The 24,430-nt window shown below is 40.4% G+C and overlaps 4 protein-coding genes across 6 annotated transcripts; 1 reads left to right on the plus strand and 3 right to left on the minus strand.

The window, feature by feature from the left end:
• Nucleotides 1–643: 643 nt before the first annotated feature.
• Nucleotides 644–1,871, minus strand: LOC120104614. Its single transcript, XM_039116058.1, has one exon. It carries the CDS (start codon nucleotides 1,869–1,871, stop codon nucleotides 1,149–1,151), a length of 723 nt encoding a protein of 240 aa, XP_038971986.1. The 3' UTR covers nucleotides 644–1,148.
• Nucleotides 1,872–2,506: 635 nt separating this feature from the next.
• Nucleotides 2,507–9,226, minus strand: LOC103710082. The gene is made up of 6 exons (XM_008795691.4): nucleotides 8,894–9,226; nucleotides 8,677–8,809; nucleotides 7,345–7,448; nucleotides 4,320–4,464; nucleotides 4,089–4,229; nucleotides 2,507–3,965 (listed from the first exon to the last, which is right to left on the minus strand). Exons 1-6 carry the CDS (start codon nucleotides 8,932–8,934, stop codon nucleotides 2,655–2,657), a joined length of 1,875 nt encoding a protein of 624 aa, XP_008793913.2. The 5' UTR covers nucleotides 8,935–9,226; the 3' UTR covers nucleotides 2,507–2,654.
• A 3,444-nt stretch (nucleotides 9,227–12,670) lies between these two features.
• LOC103710081 (ras-related protein RHN1-like) lies at nucleotides 12,671–18,401 on the plus strand. Of its 3 annotated transcripts, XM_026805813.2 has the most exons (8): nucleotides 12,756–12,831; nucleotides 14,375–14,568; nucleotides 14,657–14,734; nucleotides 14,827–14,994; nucleotides 15,714–15,762; nucleotides 16,455–16,528; nucleotides 17,962–18,055; nucleotides 18,147–18,401. In XM_026805813.2, exons 3-8 carry the CDS (start codon nucleotides 14,672–14,674, stop codon nucleotides 18,245–18,247), a joined length of 549 nt encoding a protein of 182 aa, XP_026661614.1. In that variant the 5' UTR covers nucleotides 12,756–12,831; nucleotides 14,375–14,568; nucleotides 14,657–14,671; the 3' UTR covers nucleotides 18,248–18,401. The 3 variants fall into 3 exon arrangements, with proteins under 3 accessions (XP_038971866.1, XP_008793910.2, XP_026661614.1); XM_008795688.4 differs by lacking the exon at nucleotides 14,375–14,568 and having other exon boundaries at nucleotides 12,673–12,827; XM_039115938.1 differs by lacking the exons at nucleotides 14,375–14,568; nucleotides 14,657–14,734 and having other exon boundaries at nucleotides 12,671–12,827.
• A 630-nt stretch (nucleotides 18,402–19,031) lies between these two features.
• On the minus strand, nucleotides 19,032–22,319 carry LOC103710138 (SNF1-related protein kinase regulatory subunit gamma-like PV42a). The gene is made up of 3 exons (XM_008795759.3): nucleotides 21,769–22,319; nucleotides 20,753–21,095; nucleotides 19,032–19,553 (listed from the first exon to the last, which is right to left on the minus strand). The coding sequence occupies exons 1-3, from the start codon at nucleotides 22,257–22,259 to the stop codon at nucleotides 19,161–19,163; spliced, it is 1,227 nt and encodes a 408-aa protein (XP_008793981.2). The 5' UTR covers nucleotides 22,260–22,319; the 3' UTR covers nucleotides 19,032–19,160.
• Between the last annotated feature and the right edge of the window lie 2,111 nt (nucleotides 22,320–24,430).

A 24,430-nucleotide genomic window follows, 5' to 3' on the forward strand; every position in this document is an offset into this window, starting at 1 on the left:
AAAAAAAACTGGTCAACTATCATCCATCTCGGAGGCAAAAAAAAAAGAAAGAAGAAAAGATGGTTATAGCACTACTGTGGTGGATTTATGAAGAAATTCCAGCACGCATACTTTGATTTGCGTCTGTCCTTCAGACAGACAATGTCATGGAAAGAAACAAAAATCGAGCTCTATATTAATACAAAAGTGGAGGGCACATCTATCGATTAATTCCACTCTAGATACATTAAAAAAAAAAATAAAGAATAAAACTTGTAGATGCAGAATAGTAGGGCCCCAACCACTTTCCAATTAAAGCGCTCTCTCTTTCTTTCTCTCATCTCTTAAAGAAACGGTGGATGCCGTCGTTACCCAACCAGCCAAGGTTATGTCGAAAGCAAAGCTGCATCCCATGAGCAAAGACGACAATATTTTTAAGCAGCAGGAGCTAGGCCTGCAGACTCGAAACTGGAAGCGCAAAAAGAGGATAAAGACGAAGCTACCGCTGTCAAAAGCCAAAGAAAAGGGGGAAAGAGTAGTCGGAGAAGAGGGGCCGGGAAAAGCTGTGGGCTCCTCCGGAGTACCAGACTACTCGATCCAATCGTTTTCTTCAGAGGTTTCAGCATCACCTATCACATTCACACGCTACGAAGGCCTACGAAAGCATGCATCCGTAAACAGGCTTTTTATAATTACACGTCTCTCCTTTTCTGCGACCAAAAGCCCCCTCCCACATATATGCTTGAGATAACGACCGACTCCATGCCTCTGAAATCTGAATGCAACCACCACGTGCAATGCAGCTGCACAGTCTTGCAAACTTATTTGACACAATTAGCCCCAGTTTTGTCTCCTCAGTCCGTAGGCGAACCACGTCTGAGGATAAGATATGGACGTCCCTGAATTAGTTCCTGAAATAGTTCAATCCTAGTACAGATATTTACTCTTTTTGAGCTCCCTCATGCATTCCATCCTAGTCCTTGCACAACCCACACGCCTCTCTCCTGCCAAACGCCCCATACCCCAAGTCAGCAAAGAGAGCCCAGAAGGCCTCAGTGTTTGATCAACGAAAGAGCATCATCAACAACCAACTGAAGGGCAATTTCCTCTAACTGAAGTACATATCGCTACTGATAGAGGCGATGATGGATGGTATGAATCATGATGGATCACCAAGAAGGGGAGCAGCACAGAGAGTAGGATGATGAAGAGGAAGAGACCCTATTAGTCTCGGTGGCACTTGCCGAGGTGGGAAGGGACCGCCGCCCCTCCATCAAACCCGCTGCTGATAAAGCTTGGGGGGGCACGGAAGGGAGCTTCTTCATGACGGTTAGCTGCGGAGAGGAGTCGCTCTCGGTCTCCTCTTCAGGATCAGGTCCCAAATGCGAAGGCGAAGCGTCTGGCGTCTCAAAAGGGGTACCCTTGTCGTCCCCTCCACCAATCCCGTTGTAGATGGGATTGGAGATGCAAACAAAATGATCGGGAGCAGCAGAGTCGACGGCGGCAGAGGAAATGCGGTGGATGCAAGGCGAAGCCGGCACCGATGGGGATTCATGCTCCACAGTTAATACCATGCGGGATTTGCATTCTACTTGTTTTGGTGGTAAAGCTGCTGCTGCCGCCGCTGTGGCCGCCTCGAGGTTGGGGATGGTGAGGAGGAAGGTTGTTGGAGCTTGAAGGACGCCGTGGGCGTAGAAAGGGAAGCTCAGGGGCGGAGTTGGAGGGTCCTCTTCTGCTTCCGCCGCCGCTCCTGCATCGCTCGTGTTGGGCGCTGCCCTCTCGAACCGGTGCTTCCGACGGCAGAGAAGGGAGCACAGGAGGTCGGCGAGGATGACCGAGAGAAGAGTGAAGACTAAAGCGAGGCTTAGAGCAATGGCCAGTGCTGCCCCCATTGCCGGCCTTTGCTCTTTGCTTTCTCCGAAAACATAAATACAAATAATGGCAGAAACAGAAGCCTAGTTTATTTATCTTGAAGGGACGGCGAATCTTGGATTAATTTTGGCGGGAAGTCGTCGTCTTCCGTTGACTGTGAATGCGAGGTGGCCACGCGAATCTTTGGCGGGCGTCCTGGTCCACCCCCTCTTCTCTCTCCCTCGTGAAAAAAAGGAAACTGGGGGTAGGGAGCTTTAATTACTAGTTTTAGGTGAGGTTCGCACCGCATGCTCTCTCTTGCTCGATGGGTTCGGGGTTTGATAAAGAAACAATGGAGACAACCGAAGTAGCTTTTGTTTAAATAATGAGCCACCGGAAACTGTGTTCCTTCATGGAACCATAAAGGAAAGGGTACATCTAAATAACGAGACAAGACAAAAGGAAGCTGGGAACGAACAGGGTCATGAATTCAGAGGAATGCCACGAACGCATGGAATACTTAAAATTTTATAAAATCCATCAACGTCGCAAGTAGTTGGTAGCATATGCACAAAGATGATACTCTGATTTACCTAGGAAGATAAACGAAAAAAGAACAGCAATGCGTTAGTGTAATCCGACAATTTTTTTTTTTTTTTTCTTTTTGTGGTACAAGCTCGTGCAGTTCGACACCAGCACTTGGCTTCGAACATGCTTCGAGTGAACCAACACAAGAGGGCAGGAAGGACCTGCGGGAAGGCACCGTGCCATCTAAAAAGATGCAGGGGGAAAAAAATATCGGCAGATCAAATATATAGACGCTCTCAAGATCTCCTCAAGGCATTGAACCGCGCAGCCAACTCATCATAGTTCGGCAGCCTCGGATGCACACGCCCAGCATTAGGGCTCGGCATGTCAGGCTGCACTGAAGCAGCAAGAGAAGAATGCCTTGGGACACCTGCTGCTCCTGGGCTTGCCTGTTCTGGAGGGAGCGAGCTACTTCCAACAGGAGCATGCACCGACTCTCTCAGGCCAGCACGGATTTTATCACTAATCTCATGCTCCACATGATCCGTGAGAGGGGCCTTGCTCCTCCTTCGTGCCTTGCTGGCTTCGCTTGCCAAACCTTTCTTTCTGTCATGTATCAGGAGCCTATCCACGATCATTTTATCCATCTCAACATCCACGGGTGGTCCTGGGTGCCTATCCATGAACTTCTCATTGTAAACATCATCTTTAGCTTCAAGACAGGCAGAAGTGCCCCTCCTGCCTGCATCATTTCCTCGACCGCTTGGGGTTCGGCTCGTGATCTCTTCGCCGATGATACCGTCGGAAGTGTCGACGACTGCTGGCCTGGTGAACCTCCTCCTAACAGAAACAGGCGTCGGCTTCAGCTTCGGCTTCCGCTTCTCATCACCAAACACTCCACCCTTCGGATCTTCACTGCCATCATATCTGTCACTGCCATCAATGGTAGAATCTTGAATAGTTTGATCAGGGTGGGATGGAGGGTTCTTGACTCCTGATCTAACATAAGGCGGGCGAAAATTAATCAGTCTCTCATTATTCACTCGTCCCACGGGCCGCCTCTCTAAACTAGTATAACCTAACCCTTCTTCCGCCTTTCCCAATCTGTCACATATTAAGCCATTGCCATTCTTTTCTTCATAAGATTTGGTGTATGGAGGAGCCATATTGGTAGCTGTACCATTTGAAGATTTCTTAGCATCGATTGCCTGCTTCTCAGGGCCAATGGTATCAAGTGCCCCTTGAGCATCTTCTGTCCATTTATGGGCAAGACCATCTTTAAGCTGATCATGATTATAGGTGCCATTCTGACTGCTTCTCGGTTTAATGTATGAAGGAACTTCAGCACCACAGAAGTCTGGCTCCACATTCTCTGGTTCATCAGCGACTACTTTTCTAGTCTTCTCTATGGGGTCATGCAAGAAGCCATCTTCGATAGTTGTATCTACATGACTATCTTTGGTCTCCTGCACTCGTTTCCGCACGCTAACTGGAGCATGTTCGTGTTTTCCCTTGGATGAAATCTCCTCCTTAGCTCCATTAGGCAGCCTGGTTGAAGGCTCATCATCGCTGGCACCGCGGTGGTGCATACCATTCTTAGGTTGGTCCTAAAATAGTCAGGGAAATAGTGAATTAATGAATATATCCAGCATTTCTAGAAGGCTGAATTCTGTATCAACCAAATCTAAAGCAGATATAAAACAAAACGTTTACACATATATGGAGCTTACAGATTTAGGTGCAGACAGATTAGACACTTGATGTCCGAAAGCACTGGAATCCCATGTTACAGAGAACTCTTGAGCAATATCTTTAATCAGCTGTAGCTTCTTTTCTTGGGAGAATGATCTCTTCCGAATTTTCTCAACAAACTGATAACAAGAGATCATGCTCATCAGAGACAGAAAAAAAACAGGGAAAGAGCTGAATGTAGTGGAAGTGGGGCACACATGGTTTAGTACCTCAGCCTTGACAGAGGACTCCATATGACTTCCATACCGTTCTGTAAATAAACGCCTGAGATCACATAACTCTGGCAGATCTGAAAATCTGGCTGCCGCAAAAATTAGAGTTGAGATGGGTTCCACAGCTTCCTGAGGGCATTCTCTAATAAAAGGAAGAACGGAAATATATTTTGTCACTATGACATTATCATAACCAAGAGCAAAATGGAACAGAGAAAATAAAAGAAGAAAGAGAGAAAAAAACTCTGGATATCCACCTTTAAAACATGTAAAGCTTTAGGTATATGGCATCATGTCTTATTAGAATTATTTTAACTTAAATTTCGGAAGCAAGCAGTTTGCTGACATAAGTGCTTTGGTAGTGACATATGCATGGTCCATAATCTGTAAAAAGAAAAGATTACATATGAAAGATTGAATAATATGGACAACCGACGCATTTCAATTTTGAATCTCGGTCGATACTCCAATCTTAAAAAATGGTATTCATGAGCCTCAGAATAGGTATGCAGCAGAATATCAATCATCTCCAACCTCCATTATTCACTCTAACTTGAGAGTCAAAGCCACTATGAAGTACCATCAGGCATCAGATTGTAGAAATCCATGTACCTAATTAGCACTCTGAATGAACGAGCCCACCCTAAATATTTGTTTTTTAATAAAGAAAAAAATTGTTTGAACTGTTGGAAAAAACTTCTGATGATATATGAATTAGTGAAACCTTATGAATCCAGATCTCGTGAGGAAAGTTCCAATTAAAACACTTGCCTTGTTTACATATGATACAATAAAAGATAAAAGTAGCCCTTGGACATAAAAGGGCCTAGACTGTACCACTAAAATCTGAAGAGACGGGCACTTAAAGTCACGGTGGGGTGATGGGAAAGATTTGAAGATGCACTAAGCAATAGATGATGAACCTCGAATGAGACCACAAAGCATAGCATCATTCTTGATGCTAAATGAAAATACTTATGGCAAAATTTTGTGTTCGCATGAACAATAGCAGTAATTGCACTGGTATAACTTTTCTGACATCATTGATTTTTCTTCGAATTTCGATTTTATCAGAATCTAATAAATGGACTGCTGGATCTGAAGGGTTAATCTTGATATCTTTTCTATTGAGAACAAAGTTAATTTTAACCATAGAAACATTAAAGATGCAGAACCATGTAAGATCAAACAATACAAAACAGTTCAACAAGTTGTAATATGGACCATCATTTGCTTTTCTTGATTCTTCTCCATCAACCAGACCCCACACTATTGTTAGAGACACATTACACTTACCAAACAACTAGCCTTTTCTACCCAGAAAAAAAGGTAGCCTTAATAGCATCAAGACATACGGAAAGAAAAGATTGGTTCCAATAGTAAGGACAAACAATCAATAACTTTTCTTTCAAATAGTGCTAGTTAGCAAATATTCTTCCAGAGAATATAAAAATACTGAAAGTTCTTAAGATGCTATCTCAAGTTGCTAGGTCACACAAAGCTAGAAAGGGTCTATTTGAAGAAAAAACCTGAAAGGGGGGGCACATCACTGTCAGGGGCTTCAATGAGAATAACAACCTAGTAATCTTGTATATGAAAGCTGAATATGGAAGGTCAATGTTAGGTGAACTCGAAAGAGAAATATACTTTAAAACAGCCATTTGCTTCCATTTGCTTCAATGTTAGGACTGGATTTTTCTTAAATGCAAACTTAAAATTTCAAAAATGACCATGGTATTTTGCTCCATTTTGGAGCTTCTCTGAAAAAGTACTTTTAGGCCCCGTCGGAAAACTGTTTTGGGTTATAATTTTTTTTTCTTTTTAGACCAAAATACCCATTATAAAATATAATAATTATAGAAAATAATATTATTAATATATAAAAATAATAATTATAATATTTTATACATTTATTATTGTATTATACTATACATATAATATTATATTACATTATATCATAATACATTGATATATTATGTTATATAATATCAAATTATGTTATATTATTATGCTATAGTATACAATATTATATTACTATATTATAATAATATTATATTACATTATAGTAATATTATTCTATATTATATATTTATGTATTAATACATATTATATTTTATTATGCTCTGTTGTATAATAATATGCAATGTCCTTTATGGTCATTTTATCATACCAAAAATACTTCCTCAGTTTGTTTATCAAACACATATTAAAGTCTCACAGCACTTTATAAATATAGTTACCAAACAGCAAATAGCTTTTTTATAAAAACTCTATTCAAAAAGCTCTACTTCAAAAACCTTTACTTCCGAAAGCTTTATTGCCAACAGCTCTGCCAAATGGGGCCTTAGTCTAGTCACCTACAAGGAGCAATTTTGTTGATACTTCAGCCCTACATATTTCTCACAATGCCATAACAAAACCTAACAATGCCATTCAGCCATCAAGGTTTCTTTCTTATCTTTTGTTTCATCTAGCACCACCATTCTAGCCCTTTAGGGTAGTCTCATCCCCATTCCACAATGTTTCCCCTACCTTATCATCCCTTAAATCTTCTCTCTCGCAAGGAAAAACAAGATCTTCCTACATTTGGTTCTTCTGATTCTCTGAGTAAGATCATTTTCAGCACTGATACACTTATATGTTTATCCTCAACTGAATTCCAAGTAGTCTTAACTGTGTCATTTGACAATAGTTAGAATAATTTTACTTATTGCAAGAGGATAGGCTTGCTGGAAAGCTTATATTAATGATAATACCACGGCACATATGTAGGAATATCTGAGTTTAAGATCGCTATAATCAGCTAATAGAGTGAGACAATTAGACTGAAGTTTCTGTCTGGCAGAGTGTTGTCATAGATACTATCGAACAAATAAGTATGACAGATGATACAAAGTATAACATAAGAAGTATCAGAAAGCTGAAAACAAAAAAATCATTTGATCTAGTGGTCAACATTCAGCACTGGAAATCAATGATCACTTATTCATGCCTGAACTAAAGCTAGTGAAACTGTGGATACCTCTGCTTTTGTAAGGTTGGAAGCTGCTTCAAGATACTTTCACAGCATTGCTCGATCATATCATAGCAATATGTGTGATTTATTTCCACAATGAGAGCATCCATCTGTTATAGAAAAGAAGAACCATAATTTTTTTTATTAAAAAGAAAAAATATCATAAAATGTATGAAAACCAATGGCAATGAGCAAAAATTGAGGAAGAGAACTTCATAGATAAGTCAATATCCATAGTAGCAGCATAACTCGTGTCAAACTGTCAACACTGATAATGCATAAAGTAGCAAGGCCAAAAGAAATCCATGATGCAGCTCGAATGAAAAGTCGAACCTGTGTATTTATTTCAAACTTAACAAAAGAGAAGAATATCCTAATTTACATATATTTGGAACTTCGCTTTGGATTTGATGTCAACCCTCCCTCTTTTTGGCAGCAAAAACAAGTTTGGGGGGAAAAACACCATAAGACATGCAAGTCCAATTGATGCATTGGATGAGCTACCTTAGTGGAAGTTTAGCTACATATCTCTAAAAGTCAAACAGTATACTTCTGATATACTAAGTCTGAAGTCATTTCCATCAGCTCCAGCAATGTGGTCTCCATTAGCAGCCAAGATAAGCTGCCTACTGTAATCTTACAGAATATTAAGCTCAACTTTGCTGGAACAGATAATAAATCTGGCTTAAATTGCCTGTGTAATAGTAGGACTAGTACCACTAAATCAACATGCATGCAACCCCACAAGGCTCATCTATGGACTGGAATGTCAGATTACATAAAACACACCGTAAATGGAACCAAATTCGAAATTCAAACTTAGCATTCGCTCTAAAATTCAATGAAACTTTTTCCCCATGATATGCGATCGCAGAAAATCGCTCAAATTATATTTATATTCTATTCTTGCTGTGCTATGAGGCAAAGACATTCAATAGGCAAGAAAACACAAAGCCGTTTTAAATGATATATGAGAAAAATTTTCTTTTTCTTCATTGCAAGAAATCACAAAGAGGGCAGATCAAAAAGGAAAAGAGCTATAAATTCTCGTCAGAAAAGACAGGGTTGCGGAATTAAAGATTGGAAGAGGGCACGAAATCTCCTCAAAAAGACAACTTGCATCATCTTCTAAGCTCAGGTCTCCGTATTAAATTGAAAGCCAGAGATCGGCCGGAAGCTAAACATCCCCCTTCTAATGATTATTCTAGCTCCATTACAGGCATCTTTAATTCATTATTAATTTCTCCATTACGTAAAAGGACTAGCGAGAGTCAAGAAAAATTCAACAGAAGAAGAAAGAAAACGAAAAGGAAAGAAGAGCAAGAATGGAGAACCCACTCGGCCATAGGCGTTGTCGTCGTGGCCATTGTTAAGGAGGTCGGCCACGTCTTTCTTGAGGAACCTCACCATCGCCCTCTTCTTGTTCCTGATCATCGCTATGCGCGAATTTATGCACTTGATCGCGTGCTTGCTGCAAGCCCCGTTCGCAACAATCTTAGACCAAGAAGAGAGAGATAACAATCAAAAATTTCAGGACAAGAAGAAGAAAGATTACCATTTGTTGGAAAACTTCCGGCCGAGCAGGCTGTCGAACATCTTCTTGTTTTCCTCTCTCTCACTCACTATTTTCCTCCTCTTTATCTCTCTCTCTCTCTCTTCTTCTTCTTCTTCTTCTTCTTCTTCGTCTTATATTTCAATGTACTTATGGAACGAACGAATGGAGGAAGAGGAGGGAGAGAAAGAAATGAATCAGGACGGTGGTGGAGGTGTGGCTACCATTAACGCTACGAGCGAGAGAGCCAGCGAGAAACAAAAAATAAAAAGATAAAAAAAAAAAGGGAAGAAACAGCGAGAGATGGGGGACAAGGGGAAGAAGGGAAAAGAGAGAACGAAAAGGTGGTGTGAGGAGGGAGGGTGGTGATGAGCTGTAGATGGCGAGGAGCCAGTTAGTAGAAAGCAAAGCGATAACCCCTCAAACATTATTAATATATTAATTTCGTCAACTATGAAGGAAAAACCTCCTTGGCGCGTAGCAGAACCCCAACTTTATTTGTTACCTTCTTTTTAACCATTTATTAACTGCTTTGCTTTTCTACCCAAAAAAACAAAAACTACTTTACTCAGCCGTCCCCTCTTGAAGATATTAGCGCAGATTCTAAATATAAAAAACGAGTAAGATTACGTGCTGAAACCAATCAGTAATCTTTCTTATATAAATTCTATATTTTAAATATTAAAAACGAATAAGATACACAGAAACCAATTAATAATTCTTCCAGCGTCCGATTTTAAATCCAATCCCTAACCTTAGAAATTCTATCCAAAACGTCATCAAAATTTTCAGGCTTCCATACCTATACTGGTGGTGAAGCAGAGGGAGAAAAGCCCTCGTCCATCAATGCATGTGAGAGGTAAAGTTCAGTGTTCATCTTAATGTCGGAAGAGCTTTTTCTATAAATTTTATATTTTAAATATAAAAAATAAATAAGACACGGATAGATGGCAGAAAGCAATCAATAATCTTTCCTATATAGATTCTATATTTTAAATATAAAAATGAATAAAATATGGAGAATTGCAAAAACCAATCAATAATTTCTTCTATATAGATTCTATATTCTAAATATAAAAAATAAATAAGATACGAAGAGTTGGCATAAACCAATTAATAATCTCTTCTATATAGATTTTATATTCTATATGTAAGGTACCCAGAGATGGCAGAAACTAATCAATAATGTCCTCTATATAGATTCTATATTCTAAATATAAAAGACGAATAAGATACCCAGAGATTGCAGAAACCAATCAATAATTTCTTCTATAAAAATTTTATATTCTAAATATAAAAACCAAATAAGATATGGAGAGATATCCAAAAAATAATTAATAATCTCTTCTATATAGATACTATCCAAAATGCCCTCATAAAATATACTATAAAAAGTAACTATAAGATACAAGTATTCCAGAGATGATGAGATCGGATCAGATCAAAATCAATGTAAGTTGGTTGCCGAGGTGTCACCCCCCCCCCCCCCCCCCCCCCTCTCTCTCTCTCTCTCTCTCTCTCTCTCTCCCAATCATTTTATTATTATTATTCTATTTAATTTACAAGATACCAATTACTTGGTTCCATTGCGAGTCTGTGACGTTGAGACCGCGCTTTCCACTCGGCAACCCGCATGACCGTTGGTGGCCGTTTGGCCAAACTGCCCCCGTTGTTTTCTTTTAATGGCCGGACGATCGACATCCCGTCGAGAGGTTGCCCGGGGCGTTTTAGGAATTCTGGGTAGATTTTCCTTCCCCCGGAGAAGCCGGCAGCGTGACCGATTACTAAAAAATTAAAGATACGAATATGATGGGATCATCGGGTCAGGCTACCAACCGATCAGAAAACAGAAAAAAAAAAAAAAAAAAAAAAAAAAAAGAAAGGTTAAGAAGAAGAAAGAGAGAGAGAGAGAGAACAGCTGGCTCAGTCCATCGTTTGATCTGGTCTGACCCAATCCAATCCTTATGAAATGTAGAAGAAGTCTGAGTCTAATATATAAATAATGCATGACTTTCCGGCCGTCTCTCACGAAATGATGATGAGGAAAGTCCACTGAGTTTTTAGAAACATTTGTCCATGCTACACCATAATTTAGCACCAATCTTGGTGCTTTATACAATTTGATGTATAGATACCTCTGTCACAAAGATGCATAATGGAAATACGTACAAGATGCCGCCTCTCTTACATTTTAATTTCTAAAATAATATTTTCGGTGCTGTACTTGATGTCATGCTGATAGAAAATGTGGTGCCATGCTAATTAACGCATGTTTATTGTCCATACGTTGGAATTTCAGCTCAATTGGGAGCAACAATCCAAAGATTGCATGCGCGTTTAGAAACTCCTTGCTATTTATTTTAACTACATGGGAATGTTTTGAAGAATTGTCCCAATAATAATTTGAAAACATGTATTTGCTCAAACTATATTTTAATTACAGCGCAGCTCCTACGAGCAAGTCTCTAGATGCAGCGGAAGGGTTGACATTCGCCCCTGACGGCTGACGTGCCCAATATCACTGGTCTTATTCAAATGGTTGGCGCCTGCACCGATCTCTGAACGGTCCGCGTCGCCTGGTCTTCTTTTGACCGGGCACAGCCTTCCATCAGAAGCCAAGGGTCATACTCATACAGCTCTAATTTCTTCGAATAGAGAGTCATAAATTCCGATGTTTCATGGACCATTCCTGCATTTGAAAATTTGACTCGGTCTCGGTAGCTGTATGCGTCCGTGAGCATCCAGAAGAAGCCAAGTGAGAGACAGAAGCTACTTTGATACAATGACTCGAACAAGAGGATGGAAGCTTGCCATTTAATTCATAGAATGAATGAAGGTAGCGTGAAGTACAGGATGGCGACAAAAGCTTTCGTTTTCTTTGGTTGTCTGCTCTTATGGATGAGGTTGCATGTGGGCATGCATGAGTCTATCCTTCTCCATCGAGCTTTTAAGTCCGGCAGCTGGAACTGTTGCTCCATCCCTAGGCAATATAAAAGGTGCATGGTGTAACCTAGGGACTCTCCAAGGCCCACTCTAACTGTCCATCTGCGGATTTGTTGGTAAAAGATTTATGAAGGCTCTCTTTAAGGTCTAGATTTTGCTTATAGGTCTAGCTGTTGGGATAAAATTATGCTAAGGGTCTGTTTGAGAAATCCAGTAAGATTAAACTAGATTTTCTATAGATTTTCTTCTTAAGGCTACTCTTAGTTTTGAGAGAAAAAAAAATTATTGAGTTTTTCTTTTTCTTTCATAGGATTTTGACCGGAGAGAAATTAGGTTGATATAGGTCTTATTTAAATAAACCATGTCATCCATGACTTTATAAAAAATCCAGCTCATTTCTGCTTGATTTTTTAAAACTCAGACCTTAAGTTGGGTTCGGAGCGCTGCACGTTGGTTTATTTGTGGCCGTTGAATCTCGTGTCTTGAACCCTAGTCCAATATGAAATCCGGATAACACTTTCCAAGTATAGACTCCGTGCCATGATCTCCCTTAACTTTGATCAGTCTTGGTGCCGATCGGAACCCCTGCCATACTCCGCTGGTACAACAGTAATGGTATATTTTCCTTAAAAAAAAAAAAAAGAAAAGAAGAAGGCAAGCTCATATGTTGGTCAAAGCCTGGTTTCAAATGGCACGGAACTACATGACCGCAGCCCATAGCATCCAAAGAAGAACCAAACTCATATAAGAGACTAGAAAACCTAACGGTCAAGACCGCCAGCGAGCGAGGGGACGCACAAACCTACCATTCCTCCTTTGGTAATCTCAAATAAAATTGCGGACAATCTTCTTCTCCTCCTCCTTTGTTCGTGTCTCCTCCCAGAGAGCAACCTGACCCCCCCTCTCTCTTATGTGCTTGTCAGATCGTTTTCTTCTTTGGAGGTCTCATCATCTTCTCAGGATGGGGAGCAGCAACAACATACAGGCCAAGCTGGTGGGTACGTCTTCCTTCTCTTTTTTTTTTCCTTTCAAAAGAAAATAAACAAAAAATCTCACTTTGAATTCTTTATTCTCATTCATCATTATCTTCTACTTCTTCTTCTATCCCTTGATCCACGTTCTCTGTTTCGAGGATCGAAAGAGCGTCGGATCAGGGGAGGAGAAGAGTCTTTCTTTAGTCAATTGCTATCCATAGCTATCGCTTATGTTTCTTCGACGCGCGTGTTGATTATATTACCAAGTTTTTCCTGTATACATGCTTACTGCATCTTCGATCGGGGTAACTTATTTCTTGCCTCAGATGCTGAAACTTGTTTTAACTCCTGGATCTGAGGCACCTCAAACTCAAAGGCTTTTCCACGCTCTTATAATTGACTATATGAAAGCTTCAAAAAGAGTCATACTGGCTATGTGGGTGTCCATTTGCTTATAGAGAATGAAGTAGAATTCGTTCGGCGTAGATGTTCGATGGGATGGATAGGGCGACTTGTTCTTCATGTTCATATTTATGCAAACTGCAAATGCCATGCGACGGATGAATATTTATTTGTAAAAACATAATAGTGGACTCTCTATGTTTGGAATGAGAGATCATCGATCGGGCATGAGGCATGAGTTGTGTCCGGCAATGGCTGCTAACTTTTTGATCATTGAGCGGGGAGATTCATCCTTAGAAACTTAATGCTCGACCAGGTCTAAAACTTCTGCAGCGGATTTCCTCAGTCAACAGGAAAAAATGATGCAGCACTGCAAACAGAAAATATATAGTCGTTTTACTTGGAGTCCTCAGCTGGTTTCCAAAACCATGTACCAGCATGATCATGTTAAATTTGCTATAGCAGGCTCTATTTACCTCCGTTTACGATCGATATGAGCAGGATAGTTCATCGATGGAAATTAAGTTTGCTAGTTGTCTTCTTGTCTTCGAATGGACAAAAAGCACCAGCACGCCAGCATTCCAACTAGATCAGTCGTCCAGGCTTAAGTGGTGGACAACTCAAAACCTATAAAAAGCTGACAACCTTATCGGCACAAAACGAGAAAAAACTAATGAGCCCATGGAATATCACAAGTGGTGGCTGATGACCTGAAAAGAGCATTTTCACTAAATGAAAGATTAGGGAGCTGCATGGATAGCGCTGGTTAAACTGTAGAAGAAACCATGCTGTATGAACTGTAAATTAGCCAAGAAACCTATGTTGCCCTTTTCTCTTAGTGACTCCATTTCACCGTTTCCATTTGATCTTGTACATTCTGAAGTATGGGGTCTTGCTCCTGTGGAAGGTGCTAAATTCTATTTCATCTTTCGCTTGGATTTGTTTACTTCATTCTCAATCAGATTCTTTTCAAAGTTTACATTGAATTCTCCACTCTGGTCAGAATACACTTCTCAAAAACATAATGATTTTTTGTCCCAACACTGGTAGAGAATGTGTCCAAGACTTTTTCTTGTTTGCTAACCACTAGATTCCAATAGGTTAAGGTATTAGGGAATGGGTCGACAATGCATATCAGGCCTTAACCCCCTGTCTTTGTGTGCAGCCCTGACCATGCACCTAAAGGCATAAATGAGCCAAGAGGAACCCAAGATGATGACTGAAAACAATTTAAGAGAAGAAAAGACGAGATGGCAAGTGGGTGAACTAAAGGAAAACTGATTTGGAGGGAATTTTCCTGCAATTCTGATACATGTTAACGAACTACTAGATCCCAAAGCTTAAACTGTTAGGGAGTGGGTATGATGTATATTGAAGGACACATTGTCCGAATGATTTGGTACTGTATATATACTTAGTATATGAGATGCAATTTTTACCCATCCAGGTGCTTCTTGGGGATATGGGAACAGGGAAGACAAGTATAGCACTGAGATTTGTCAAAGGCCAGTATTTTGATTGTCAGGTTTGTTCAAGGTTCCTGTTTTCACCTCCTGCTTTGATTTGTTTGTATATAATTGATTGTGAAGATGGAGCTGACAATAAGTGTGTCTCCAGGAATCGACAATTGGAGCAGCCTTCTTTTCTCAGATACTATCGCTGAATGAAGCAACTGTAAAATTTGATATATGGGACACAGCTGGGCAAGAACGATATCATAGCTTGGCTCCCATGTACTACCGTGGCGCAGCTGCAGCTCTTGTTGTGTATGACATCTCGAGCACAGTAAGTCATTTACTAAAAATTTGAAAGTTGGTGCCTAGATATTGAATCGTTTTGCCACTGTTCTCAGTTTTAGAAATGCAGAAACTGCCATATGTATGCTTTTGTTGTAATGAAAAATATAATCGTAATTATTATTTCCTAGGAAGAGTGATATTAAACTGGAATTGTTTTCTTTTCTTCTCCTTTTATAAAAGGAAATGTTGCAGTGATCTAGTTATTAGTGCTATAACAATCATCATCATCATTATTGGTATCAATATCGCAATGAGTATTAATATTAGTAGTAGTGAAACAAATTCTCTAAGCTATCCTCCCTACATCCAGCACATGTTTTTCTCAATGTTCTCATCTCCGAAATATTCATACTCTGTGCTTGGAGCATTTTTTTTTCTGCAGCATTCACTTTATGAATTAACGCTTATTATGTATTTCCCTTGTATTTTTATGGCTTGTCAAGATCGAAGAACACCGCATCTCCATGTTACCAACTTGTTCAATTGAATATTTATTCATTTATTCCTTCCAGCTTTTGTACAGTAGACAGGATTATCTCTTCGTGGAAAATTTTGGGACCTTGTTTTCTGTTTTTAAGTGAGCACTTTTATAATATAAGCAGAAATGGCGAATACTTACTTATTCATCAGTATCTCTTTATTTTTCATACTGTTTTCATTGATGGTTACTTCTGATTTGAAACATATCTGTTTCTTTGCCTCCAGGATTCATTTACTCGAGCAAAAAAGTGGATTCAAGAAGTTCAAAGACAAGGTGACTTGTGATAAATCTAAATTATTGTTTTTCTATGTAAATGCATTTCAATTAGTTCAATTCATATTTTGCTACTTACGGATTCAAGCCTAACCAATCCAAGAGCATTTCATTTAAATGGTCCATACTCCGCTAACTAGTGGTTCATGTTTAACTAAAGTTTCTTATCTAAAGCTACACTATTTCCTCCTGCAATTTGGATATGGAGAAGCACCACAATCATTTGGTTTCATATTCGAGTGGCATGCTTTTCTGATACCTTAATAGGAAGAACTGATAATAAATTTCTTTCAAAACTTTGACATTTATATAAGTGTAAAAGGATGCTGAAAAAGATGTGATTTGTCATTTAATACTTACTCTTCAGTTGTATTTATGCAATTTGTCTGTTTTACATTGTTTTTCTTGTAATTAAACATTTACAAAATCAATGTAACTAGACCTTAATGATCGTTACCTGTCCTAGGATAGCGGTCGACCGCCTAGAGTGGGTTGCCTTAATATATCGAGCATAGTAAGAAGAAAAGTTAGTCATGTTGTATCTTCGATGACTGTAGATATGTTGTCTTTAACATTCTTGAATTTCTGCACATACTTTTAATATTATTAAATTTTACTTATTTATGTTTACTAAATTAGTTATAGTATTCATGTTTAATACTCCATCTTTAATGATAGTGATTCCATTCTAGGAAATCCACATTTGGTCATGGCATTGGTGGCGAACAAGGCTGACTTGGAAACAAAGAGGCAGGTGGATAATGAGGTATTGAGTAAATAATACCTGCTTTCTCTATATAGTTTTGATTATTTACTCTTGTCACCTCTAAATTGGTCTTTTGCTACTAGTCATAAGTTCAAATGGAAACAGGGTGCTCAATGTGCTGATTGGGAACCAGTGGGGTTTGAATTTTTATGTAAGAAAGGCATTATCTGTAATTTTATAAATGATTAACAAAGGGAAATCTTAATCATTTATAAAATTATAAATGTATCAACAAAGAGAATTGACCTTGGTGACAAATTATATTAATGATATTCAGTGGATCTGCACGCTAATTAGAGTCATTTCATGCGCTGATTGGGAACCATTGGTGTTTTGAATTTTATGGAGGAAAGGCATTATCCATAATTTTATAATGATTAGTTATAAATGATTAACAGACAGAATTGAACTTGGTGACAAATTATATTAATGTTATTCAGTATATCTGCACAATGATTCAAGTCATTGTTTCAAGAAGCACTTCCTTTTTTAAAAATGAGACTGCTTCGCATATCTGATATTTTAGTAAGTTTTATAAGAGCCTTTAATTCATGGAGAACAAAATGTACTAACTAACGGGAGCTAGTCGTAGAACTTCCGGATCAGGATTACAGAACTGGGATTAACACAAATAACTTCAATCTCAAAAAAAAAGAAGAAGAAGAAAGAAGTCCAAGTCTGGAAGGTCGATCATCAAGTTGCCTTCTTAATGTTGTTTGGTGGATAAGTGTAAAAGCAAGATTTTATGTAGCTTATGGTAGACTTTTGGTGTTCAGTATAATGAATTATTCAGGACTAAAAGCGGAAGCTGTTTTTCTGTTGCTTCTTGTAGAATAGCGGTGCAAACCAATTTCTTATCTCTACTAGTTTATGCGCCAGCAATTGAAGCATGAACATGAATAATTATCTTGTCAGAAATCAACTAGTTTCTTGTAATGAAGTTTCAATATTAGAAGGGCTGCTCTGTTCTTCAACTTGTTAATATCCAAATATGTTATTCTTTATATTTAATCTCACTAACCTGTATCTTTGTTGCAACATTTTTATATGCCAACCATATTGAATCCAGGGCCAGGCTGATAGCCACTTAAGTCATCAGGGAGTATTCTCTCTTTGTTTCAGATGGCTCAATAGTAAGTAAAGCATGTCTATAATATCTCGAGTTGATGAAATGCTACAAAGAAAGCCAGTTACCGGCAAAGAGAGAGTGCCTTGTGATCTGTGTAATCATACTACCTAATGTGGACTGGGAATTGGAGTTGCATCATATAGTCCTGCAATGCATATTCAATTGTTGAGAAAGTCATTTAGGTTGCTTTATGACATCCACTATGACTGCTGTTGCATCTTGTAGTATTATTACAATATATTTAAAAATCCAACAATTATACATCAATCGAGGATACAGCATGCTTCTTCTGTCTACTTTTCAGGAAGGTGAGCTATATGCTCAGGAGAATGGGTTATTTTTCATCGAAACTTCTGCAAAGACAGCTCAAAATGTCAAAGAGCTCTTTTATGAAATAGGTATGTGCGATCCACAGCCATATATACTCTTTAACATTTTTTTGTTTTGAGATGTCTCCGTATGCTAATGGCTTTGTAACTTTCTCCACAGCGAAGAGACTGGTGAAAGCCCGAGCTGCACGTCGAAGTGGGATGAAACTGCACGAGGAAACACAAGATAGGGGAAGGAGGCTCTTTTGCTGCTCAACATAATTAGTGGTTGGAAGAATAAATAGCCTTCTCTTTAAATTCGCTGGTCTTCACCACTTCTAACTGCGACCGTGTCGCATGATCTCGAATTGCTTTCGAGCATCTGTAAATTCTTTGAAAATAAAGGCTCTGCGACTCCAGCATCTTACAAACGAAATTCTTGGTAATGAACTCTACCGAGCAGCACTAATCCCTTGGGCAGTCGTGCAATAATCCATCACTTCTATCGCGGTCCTTTATTTATTTAACAAGTACCCCGGCTGGAGATCTATTAGCATTTCCCTTTATTTTATTTGTATTTTTAAGTTTTTTTTTTCTCTATTTTATACTAAATGCACCTGGCAAGAGCTGAAACAGAATAAGCTTACAATCCAAGAATCTCCGACCGATCAATATCTTAGTAGCTCATACAAATTAGCCTCAACTCGCAGCCAGCGTACCTCATATACTATCTCGGAATGGATCATGATAAGATTAAGATCTCTAGGAAATAATTCATTTCTAGATGAAGGTCCGGTGTAATAGAAATTAAAAAAAGGAGAATAAGGGCCAAAGTACGGTTCTCAGCAGCGGCGATAACACAAACTTCCGTGGGGTATGCAGAAGAAACATCGTCGCAGACCTCTTGGTTTTATGGGCAAGCAGTTAAACTTCATGACTGCCTAATAACTTCGTACCGAATGAACCTCTGATAAAGTATTCGAGAGTCGGAAGTGAAACCAAGCCCTTCGCAACAGTACTTCAAGAACAGCAGAAGCAATAGAGAATAGAGAGGCATATATATGTATGTATGTATGTATGTATGTAGTAACAGTTGTCAAGAGACACAGCTAATCTGTTTCCCATCCTTAGGATCCGAAATTTCCTCATACAACACTATTTAGAGGAAGGTTGAAGCAGCTACCTGAGAGCACCATTAAAAATTAATCTGGAGCGAAGATGAAGTTGGCACATCAGGAACGGCCTCCCCGTCGGCCAGCAGCACAGATTCTCTAAAAACTCGCAGCATGTCCGTAAGGGAGACGAGCCCCACGAGCAGCCCATCTCGGTCTACGACCCACACTCTGTGAACGTCGCCTTCCACCATCTCCTCGACAACTTCAGCCAGGCTTGTCCCAGGGTCGCATGTAATGAGCGTCCTTGGTGCAGGTTTTGTGTTATGGTGAGGATGAGGCGCGGCACCCTCCCTCATCCACACCCTTTCTTTAAATTCCATGATGCTCATCGATAGCCATGACTGCAGCAGACCAATCGGGCATCCCCCTAAATCTGCTGCAGAAAATGTGGCGACCAGCCTCTTTCCCCTTCCCTGCAGATCAAATAGCACTGGTTAGCATGAGCATACATGCTACGTAGAAAATATATATAAACGGACCGCCACTGATTCATGAGAGAATGTCGATAGAATAATTAAGAAAAGCTTATTGGTGGAAAGAAACAAATCAAGTATCCGGCTAAACACGTCTTGCGGCTGCATGATGGAATCTACCAACCACATCCTTCTCCCACGAAGCTGTGCTGGAACCCATTCGGTGCAAACAGAAACAAATTAAGGAACTTTTTAGAGGTCACCCTCCTGTTATCTCCACTCCAGGCGGACCAAATGAAGGCAAAAAAGGATCCACAGGCGCTTCAAAACCGGCTCGGGATCAGCTATCAATGGCCATCTCATCTGCTGGCGCCATATGGAGCGAAAGAAACAAGAGAAGCTTCCTCCCAATGAAAAGCTCCCTGATGAAGATAATAAAATCAGCCGGACCATGCCAAGCCTTGTAAGAGCCAGCGGATTCGCAACCAGAGATCCCAACAATCAGATATTTGATTTATGCTTGCTCTCAGGATTCAAGGATTCCTGGTCAAAAGTCCTAAGAATTAAATTTTTCCCTTAGAGATAGTTTTTGGTTTTTTTTTACCCAATTCTCATATTTAGTAGTTGAGGAGTCCTAGAGTGTTTTCTTTTATTCTTTGACACAATTTTCCAATTCTTTGACGCAAGGGCCTGAGGTTTAGTCTGCAATAGACTCATTTTGATCGATCAATAGAATAACCCAGAGCTTCAAATGTAACTCAGTGGATAGAAGCAGTTACAGTGTAGGTCAGAGTGAATCAATGACATATTAATGATATCAGCAACGACGATTAGCTATAAATTTCTGATAAGGGAAGAGTCATTTCGTATTAAAATAGCACCGCACTAATTTACTTGATCGAATAAAATTTGATTCAAATGATGGTCCCCAGACATAATATCTGATTTCATTCATTTCAGCGGCAATCTGGCAATGGGGACGTGTCTGAATGAACATGACTGGTCTGATTTTGTACAAAACAACCAATGGAAATTGCACGATTTCTCAAATCAGGTAGAAGTTAAATGCAAACAGAGGACATAATGAAGATTCTTTTTGAAGATTAATGCCAAGCGCACTCATTCTTGCCGTAAGCGATGAACATAAGCATGGATATAACACAAGTGAACGCGATGGACTGGAATATATATTAACTTACATCTTGAAGCAGTTGGCCACCTCCCGGAGATTCTTCGACAACAGGAACAGCATTCAGAGAAGCAGTTCTCATGGATCTCAGAGCTCCGATGACTGTTGTAGATTTCATTACAGCAAAAACATTCTCATTGATTGCTCCTAACCCTTGAACGCTGCATGACAATACATCCTTCAACTCCTGGCTATTTTCTTTTAGGAAAGCTAAAAGATCCATTTGGGTTAGCATTCTGTAACCAGGTGATGCCTCCACGAGTTCTACTGCAACAACATGATCTGCGCGACTTTCAAGTGGAACTAGAGCTCGGTGGACTCCTTTGCAAAATGATTCCATACAGTCTAAAACGCTGCAAGTTCAAAGAAAACAGTGCGCTTGATCATCTACCATCGACACCGCTAGACATCAGAATCAACAACATTAACCCCATAATTAGCTAGGTTAATCATGGGACAACAGCATAAGGGTTCATCGAACATCAGCGCTTTTTTTATGCATTTGTAAAGATATGGCCCATTCCTAGCAGGAAGACTTCCTCGGAAAAGTAAACACTACGGTTTAGATTGAGCAAACTTAGAAGCTCATGTAAAACTATTGTGCAAGAGAAAAACGGGTACAACTTAATATTGGCGTGGAGATATACGAAAAAAAAAAATAAAAGCAGCATATGAAGCTTTAAAAAGTGTTACCTGGACACTTTGGCATGCTGGAAGAGCCAATTTGACCTACAGTTTCCAATTTCATCCTGCTAAAGAACTAACCACGTACGTGTATGTGTATTGCTCTTAAGTTTATATATATATATATATATTTAAGTGTTTGATCTCGCTTAGATATTTATTTTCATAACCTTGTGTGATGAGCTTCACCCAACCTATTTGTGTTCTGCTATATATATGTCGTACGTCCACACCCTGCTCGTGATTTCTCAAGTTTCTTTCTATATCACGATAATTCATAAAAAAAAAAGATATCAGTATAAAAATTTGAAAAAAAAAACGGGGGACGAGAAGTAGGAGCACCTTGTGTTGGGATTAAGGGTCCACAAGCTGAACCCTTCGAGAGAATGACCGATGATAGACGAGACGGGGACCGCCATCCGAACGTCGAGATCCGGACCCGGCGCGGCGGCAAAGTCAGCAGCATGATCCTCCTCGGCGATGTGGGCGAGGATGTCGAGCATGGTGACCATGCCGATGTAGTGCTTGCGGACGGCGCCGGTGGCCTTGTCGGACTCGAGGATCATGGAGCCCCCCGCGCCGATCCAGTGGCCGGGCGGCGCGGCGACGGGGACGGCGGCGACGCGGTTGGCGACGAGGGCGTTGAGGGTGTGGGCCAGGGTGGCGGTGTAGGGCACCTCCACCAGCCGCCGCTTCCCCTGGACCAACTCCCGGACCTTCCTCTCTCTCAGCCAGCCGTACGCGCCCTTCCTCGGCTTCTTCTTCCTCTCCTCCGGCAACTCCTCCTCTACCACTTCCTTTCGCTGCTGCTCTTCCAACGCCGCCTTCTCCATTAATTACCTTCTCTTTTCCCCTTGCCTCTGCTGCTAACTGCTACCGTAGCAGGGAAAGGGAGACGGGTAGCGACGAGGACTCGGAGCTGGAAGAAGCATGCAGGTGGTGATGAGGGCACGTGGCGGAAGGAGCATCAGCGTGGCTGCTGCCAACGCAAAGGGATCAGGATCCGTTTTAAATAGGGGAAATTAATTCCCCACCCTTTAAATTAATGGACGTCGGATTGGTAAAATTGTCGACCAATACCATCATCGATCTGCTACTATTATTGCATGATATAATAAGGGCCGTCCACGCCGCATCAAACTGGCTCGGCTGCTGCTACCCGAGAGCAATGGTTATTTAGGACTTCTAGCCGAAAGAAATATTTTCTAGTTTAATTTAACGGAAGGACGATTCGCTATGCATGTTTGAACAGTAGAAGCGCCAAAATGGATTACGATTAGCCAAATCATGACTGCACCCGTGAAGTCGTTGTTTATGTGGTGTCGCCGCATGGAATGGGCTCCTGGAGTGTTCGAATGGTTGGCCTTTCAGAACATGAAAATCGACGAAGGATCACGCCCATCTTTGGATGATGGTTTGGTGGCCGCTGTGCTCGTACAACAATGGCTCTCATGCCGGTTGCTCCTGAGAAAGCATTAAACGGCTGATTTGGAACTTTGCTTCAATATTGGATCCGACTTGAAATAGTAAAGACAAGAAAGTCTTCTTACTAGAAATTATCCAAAAAACTCTTAGGAAACAAAACAAGTGTTATAAGAATCGCACAGTGGCAGCGCCAAGGAATAAACTATAAAGAGACTCAAGAGCACTTACCTAGAAAATCCTCCAGAAGTTATTTATATTGGCGAGGGTCAAAACCAGTTGTGTGATCTTTACCTTTGTTTCCTCCTATATCAATCCTATGTATATTTGAAGCATCCCACTTTCCATTTGTCCATAAAATAAAAAAAATTTAATAGATAGTATTGTGGTTCAAATCTGGCCCGAGGGTGACCACACCGGAGGAGTTGGAGAAGCTGCCGGAGTGCGGAGGAAGACGAGGAGAGCCACCTCCCGCGACCAACAGTGTACTTGCACAAAGCCTCATCGGTATTTCCGGTGAGGGCCCTCCAACGATCAAGTTAGTATGGAGTTTTGTAGATCCAGCCCAAAAAGTCTCCTTTTATGTTACCTGTTGGTTTTTATTTATAGTCCTAGTAGGGGTGCTTAGGTGGCAGAGGTATGGCTCGTTCCCACCATGAGTGGGAGTGGCGCGCGGTGGAGTCCGTTTTTGGGAACGGTAAGGTGTTGACAACCTGGCAAGGTATGGCCCATCCCCATCATGAGTGGGAGTGGCACACAGCCAGGGTTTGATTGTGACACGCAGTGGAGTTCGCTCTTGGGAATGGAAAGACGTTGGCAGGTTATGATCGGAGTAGCACGTCGTGGTGGCGTCGCAATGTACGGCCACGCAGGAGGGCATGGGCATGTTCATCGGTACGGCTGTCGGTAAGTTCGAACTCGTTGAGAGGTCACATCATGCTTTTGGCAAGGTTGACTTGACAGGTGCCGAGGTGTGCCTGGCGAAGTGCTCCGAGCTCAGGGATCGGGGCGTATAATTGGAAAGGGCACTCCGAGCTTAGCCGGGGTGCGTCGGCGGATATTCGAGGTCGGAGGAGCTTTCGGCGGAGTCCAAAGTCGGACTGATTCTGGACCAGACCGAGGACATATCCGGTCGGCGTTGGTGTCTGTTGGGCCGAAATTGGGTGGCCTTTTTGTTGTGGGCTAGACGATCCATTTCGCCCCCATCAGATAGAATAAAAGGAGATATGATTGTAAAACTTAAGAAAATAATAAAAAAAAGGTGCAAGTGTGATATTCAAAATCTCATAATTAATCAACAATAAACTGTGATAATAAACCAGAAATACTATTTTAGCACAAGAAACAAATTGACCTACCATGTACTATTGCACAATAACTGGACTGGGACTGCAGAATTATTGAATTGCTTGCATGTATTATTGAAGACTCGTTCAGATACAGACTAAATTTGATATTAATTTGAACAATTGCAAATGATAGTTCTGAAAATGTGCACATGTCATTTATATTTAAAAAAAATTATGCACTTGTATTAAAAATAATAGAAAAGTTGTCCATAACTTTGAAAGAAATTTTGGAG

The sequence above is a fragment of the Phoenix dactylifera genome, unplaced genomic scaffold (assembly GCF_009389715.1).
Source record: "Phoenix dactylifera cultivar Barhee BC4 unplaced genomic scaffold, palm_55x_up_171113_PBpolish2nd_filt_p 000046F, whole genome shotgun sequence".
NCBI classification, from domain to species: domain Eukaryota; kingdom Viridiplantae; phylum Streptophyta; class Magnoliopsida; order Arecales; family Arecaceae; genus Phoenix; species Phoenix dactylifera.

Excerpts from the sequence above, each read along its gene's own strand:
- LOC103710082 (XM_008795691.4), bottom strand. The coding sequence starts at position 8,934 with ATGTTCGACAGCCTGCTCGGCCGGAAGTTTTCCAACAAATG. Across the intron at positions 8,810-8,893 it reads CGGAAGTTTTCCAACAAATG|CAAGCACGCGATCAAGTGCA; the intron begins GTAATCTTTCTT and ends CGGGGCTTGCAG. Across the intron at positions 4,230-4,319 it reads AGTCCTCTGTCAAGGCTGAG|TTTGTTGAGAAAATTCGGAA; the intron begins GTACTAAACCAT and ends TCTTGTTATCAG.
- LOC120104614 (XM_039116058.1), bottom strand. The coding sequence starts at position 1,871 with ATGGGGGCAGCACTGGCCATTGCTCTAAGCCTCGCTTTAGTCTTCACT.
- LOC103710081 (XM_008795688.4), top strand. The coding sequence starts at position 12,744 with ATGTGCTTGTCAGATCGTTTTCTTCTTTGGAGGTCTCATCATCTTCTC. Across the intron at positions 14,735-14,826 it reads GCCAGTATTTTGATTGTCAG|GAATCGACAATTGGAGCAGC; the intron begins GTTTGTTCAAGG and ends GTGTGTCTCCAG. Across the intron at positions 18,056-18,146 it reads AGAGCTCTTTTATGAAATAG|CGAAGAGACTGGTGAAAGCC; the intron begins GTATGTGCGATC and ends CTTTCTCCACAG.
- LOC103710138 (XM_008795759.3), bottom strand. The coding sequence starts at position 22,259 with ATGGAGAAGGCGGCGTTGGAAGAGCAGCAGCGAAAGGAAGTGGTAGAG. Across the intron at positions 21,096-21,768 it reads ACCCTTAATCCCAACACAAG|CGTTTTAGACTGTATGGAAT; the intron begins GTGCTCCTACTT and ends TTGAACTTGCAG. Across the intron at positions 19,554-20,752 it reads GTGGCCAACTGCTTCAAGAT|GGAAGGGGAAAGAGGCTGGT; the intron begins GTAAGTTAATAT and ends TTTGATCTGCAG.